At 32.4% G+C, this 4,746-nt stretch overlaps 1 protein-coding gene across 1 annotated transcript; it reads left to right on the forward strand.

Annotated features, from left to right (window-relative positions):
* The first annotated feature begins 725 nt into the window (after window positions 1–725).
* Window positions 726–4,088, forward strand: LOC110038744 (transcription factor MYB58-like). The gene is made up of 3 exons (XM_020743636.1): window positions 726–864; window positions 3,434–3,563; window positions 3,641–4,088. The coding sequence occupies exons 1-3, from the start codon at window positions 726–728 to the stop codon at window positions 4,086–4,088; spliced, it is 717 nt and encodes a 238-aa protein (XP_020599295.1).
* Window positions 4,089–4,746: the final 658 nt, after the last annotated feature.

Raw genomic sequence — 4,746 nt, forward strand, 5'->3', positions numbered from 1 at the left:
CCAATTCAAATCAATCCAAATTGAATGCGGATCACTTGAAAAAAATTTGATTCTACTCGAAATTAATTTGTTTCTTCTTAGAATCGATCAACCCATCTATACATAAAATATATTAAAACATAATAAGAACACCAACAACAATAATAATATTAATTATTATCAATAATGATACTCATACTAATAACAATCATTAAAAAAATTAAAAAAATATTATTAATAAGTTTTAATCAAATAAGCATGAAATCCATTGCTTCTGACAATTAGATCCAAAATCCCGAAATAAGCCATATAACCTGAAATCTAAACGCGCCCATAGATCTAACAAATCACAAACCATTCATCATGTGCATTAAATAACCATGCAAAGTCTACAGGAGTTGGCCATTGAACTCCATGCAATATCTAGCGTTTGGTCAAGCCATCAAGTCATTCTTTCCATTTATAAATCCGTAGATACTTGCTTGGATCTCTTAAAACTCTGCGTAATCCTTCTATTTATTGCAACCAACAACCAAGTTATCCAGCTATCTTTGCCTCGCCATATTGAGCTATGCTGTTCAACAAGAATTTTATTTTTGCTTGGGAAAACTTAAGGAAGAGAAAATAAGCTTTTTAGAGAAAAGTTGTGAAATGAGAGGAAAATATCAATTTATATGTACGCACAAGTATTTATATCTCTCAGCTCATAAAGTTTTCAAATATAGTTTCAGAAAAGAAAGATTGAAATGGGGAGAGGGCGAGCTCCATGTTGTGATAGGACGGAAGTGAAGAAAGGCTGGTGGACTGCAGAGGAAGACAGTAAACTTGTCTCCTACATTCAGAAGTATGGCCATCAGAACTGGAGAACCCTTCCGAAACGAGCAGGTTCATGAGCTGCATATACTTTCCCTCTCTTTGTCCTAAATATTTTGTTTTAATCACCGGACTTGTTCCGTTTGCCTTATTAGCTTAGGAAGTTTAATATATATTGATGAGTACAGTGGACCAGTGGTTGCAGAAGAGAAAAAAATTGCTTTATTAATGGGAAAAAAAAAAAGATTCAGCTATCTGTTTTGCATGACATTGCTGTTTGCGCTTTCTTTTTCTCTCATTTTGTCTTTTTCATAAAACATGATCCAATGTTTCTCCTGCTACCTGGACAGTTTGTTGGTGGAATTTTTCAGAGCACATTTGACTGATAAGTCGCTTATCATTAGAAGATTTGTGTTAATTCTCTCTTTTTTTTTTCTTAGGCCCCTAAATTATTTCTTTTTTATCATTATTATGATTTAGAAGAACTATAAATAATGAGTAAATATTATGTGCGGCGATTGCACGTCCAGATAACAGTCATGATGAGTTGTTATGTTATATGGTGATGTGGTTGTCCGCCACACATAATATTTTCTTACAGATAATTGAGTCATAAAGCTCTTACTAAAGTATTTGCTAAGCATGGATTTCAAACAAATACTAAAAGAATTTTAGAGGCATTTACATTCATATCACCCAATTCCTATGTTACATTTTATATTTATACCACCAAATTTTTTGTGATATATATAATAAAAATAACACTATTTTAGAGGTTATTTGGGATCACATTTTTTTTTTATTTTTATTTTATGTTTTATATTTTAATTTGAATTAAAACATATTTAATATTTCTAATTAAGATATGAATGTTTTTAAAAACACACAAACCACCTAAAAAGTTTAAAAAATATAGGCAATAAACACATTAAACATGCATATTTTGAAAAACTAAGGAAAAAAATAAAAATAAAATTATTTTTAAATAAGTTTTTAATTTTTAATATGTGAAATATATATTATCGTGCATAGATAAGATGATATATATATAAAAATTGAAATTTAAGTTATTAGATGTGTACATGCTGATCAAATTATTATTAGATATTTTGATACATAATTATTTAATAGAACCCAAAAAAAATTGTTCTCATTAAATTTAAAATATTTTGATGCATAATTATTCCTTTGAATCCAATAAAATTGATCTCATTAAATTGAAAACCGTAAACTTACTATGAAAGAATAATAATATAGTATTAAGAAAAATATTTGCATAGTATAATTACCAAATATCTAAATAATTAAATAATTAAATAATAATATTTATTTATATTCTTATTGGTATTAATTTATTTATATAATTAAAAATGTTATATTGTAAATTTAAGAAAAATATTTGCATAGTATAATTACCAAATACATAGGTATGTATTAGATATGTAAATATGTGAGTTTTGGAAAAATTTTATGTCCGGACTCTTGGACGTATCTCTACTTGCGAACTCCAATAATATGTCGTCATGTGTGTTATATTCCGGAGGTTATTTCAGGATTATTGAAATAGAACCACAGAGATTATTTCGGGGTTATTTCTACGTTATTGAAGAGAAACTCATATATTTCACTTCAATAACTCCGAAATAACACAGAAATAATCCTGAAATAATTCCTATGGTTCCACTCCAATAACCCTAAAATAATACTGCGGTGGTTATTTTTGTGTTATTGAAGTGGAATATATGAGTTTCTTTTCAGTAGCCCGAAATAACCTAGAAATAATCCTGAATTAATATCTGCGGTGTTATTTCAGGATTATTGAAGTGAAATAACGGAGGTTATTTCGGGGTTATTGCAAAGTCCACGGTTCCACTTCAATATTTTTTTAGGTGGGCCCGACATATGACGGTATATTATTGAGAGTCCGCACCTAGAGCTATGTCCAGAGTCCGGGCAGTGAATCTTTTCCGGGAGGAATGGGTGTAGCATGTAAATACATATAGGATTTGACTGGTTCTTAATCCCTCTCCATGAGGTGAATACAAACGATGAGACTGATACGTCTATGAATAATTCTAAAAGAAATTGGAGTTGGCGCAGCGGATATGTCACTGTGCATGTGGTAATGATGTGGATGGGTGACTGCATATAATTCAAGCATCTTTTTATCCCACATCAAGAAGAAAGGAATGTTGTTATGGGAATTGTAATTGGGTTCAGTACAAATGATTATTTCTTTTAATTTAATAAAAAAAATATATTTATCAAATATTTTCTAGTCTTGAAATGAATAAATTTAATTTGTGGAGAGCTCTAACATAAGCTTAATTTGAACAAACTCTCCCCAATGACCCTGATATTCTCAAATTAAATTGATATTTATATTAATTATGTAAATATGCAAATATACAAATGAATCCATAATATAAAATAAAATAAAATAAATTTATGGTGGCACTTTCTTATTAAAAAAACAAAAAGAAAAGATCATCAATAGACTAACTTCTATTGCATCTAACGAAAATATTCCCAAAAATCAAAACAAAAAATATATATATAGATATGCTTCCAAAATCTTTGAGATAATTCCACCAAATTACATACGAAAATTCATGTTCAAATCTTCGTCTTGTCTTAGCAGGCTTGCTGCGGTGCGGCAAAAGCTGCCGGCTGAGGTGGGTCAATTACCTATGCCCCGGCATCAAGCACGGCAACTTCACCCAACAGGAGGAAGAAACCATAATCCAACTCCACAAAATGCTTGGAAACCGGTAACCTCTCCAACTTCTTCTATTTATATAATCCCTAAATTTAACCTCACAGTCCACCATAGCCCATTTCTCTCCAGGTGGTCAAAGATTGCCTCATTCATGCCCGGTAGAACCGACAACCATATCAAGAACGTTTGGAACACTTACCTCAGAAAGCGAGTCCTGCCGCAGAATAACAACTTGATGTTGAATTCTGGCGCCAACACAAGCAACCTGATCCAGACACAAACGCATTGCGACATCTGGTCGTACGCCTTGCCTGCCGGTCCTGGTGAACTTGCGAGCGCTAAAGATAATAATGACCTGGTTCTCCCTTTCGAGAGCGAGGCATATAGCTGCTTGGCGACTGTGGATGAAATAGAGCAGATCAGTACTTTGGAGTTCGGTAGAGACGAGCGGTCGTTGATGGAATTGGCTGAAGAGCTGGGGCTATTTGATGATGGAGACGTTGAGGAGAACTGGAAGAAGATGGTTACAAAGGGAGGAGAAGATCCGGTGGCTGCTTTCATTCGAAATTTAATGTAATACACAGTGTGATTCCTAAGCCATGAAGGATGGTGGAATAGAATTTATATTTTGTTATCTGTATTGTAAATAAATTGTTAAAGAGATTTTTATTGTTGGGTTGAAAACTATGTCTTGATTTGAAATTTTATTTGGTATTTAATTTATTTTAGCAAAGATATTTGTGTCCGAAGAAAAATTGTGGAGGAAAAAAGAGAGTCTATTGTTTCAGTATTCACACAATTTTTTTTTTTTATGGAGAGGGAAAGAACAATGAGGTCTATGATAAAAATACAAATAAAAAAGGGGTCTATGAAAATTAAAATAATTTTATGAAGGATTTTTACATGCGGAGGGTCCTAAATCTCATTTATTATTCTCAAAACATATTATTTACAGGTGAAAGCTCTGTATCTTTCTTCAGTTCTCCCTCTTTTCCACATTTCACTTCTGCATTCGGAAAAAAGGGAGAGATTATTGCATACGGACACCGTATGCATCTCTGCATGCGGTGTCCGATTTTGACCGTAGATCACGGTGATCTACGGTCAGGATTATTTCAATTTTCTTTAAAAAAAAAAAAATTAGGTGGGGCCCACCGAAATACATCCTGACTTGATTTACGGTCAGGATCGGACACCGCACGCAAGATGCGTGCGGTGTCTGATCCGTATGGAAT

The sequence above is a fragment of the Phalaenopsis equestris genome, unplaced genomic scaffold, assembly GCF_001263595.1.
Source record: "Phalaenopsis equestris unplaced genomic scaffold, ASM126359v1 Scaffold233703, whole genome shotgun sequence".
Lineage (NCBI taxonomy): Eukaryota > Viridiplantae > Streptophyta > Magnoliopsida > Asparagales > Orchidaceae > Phalaenopsis > Phalaenopsis equestris.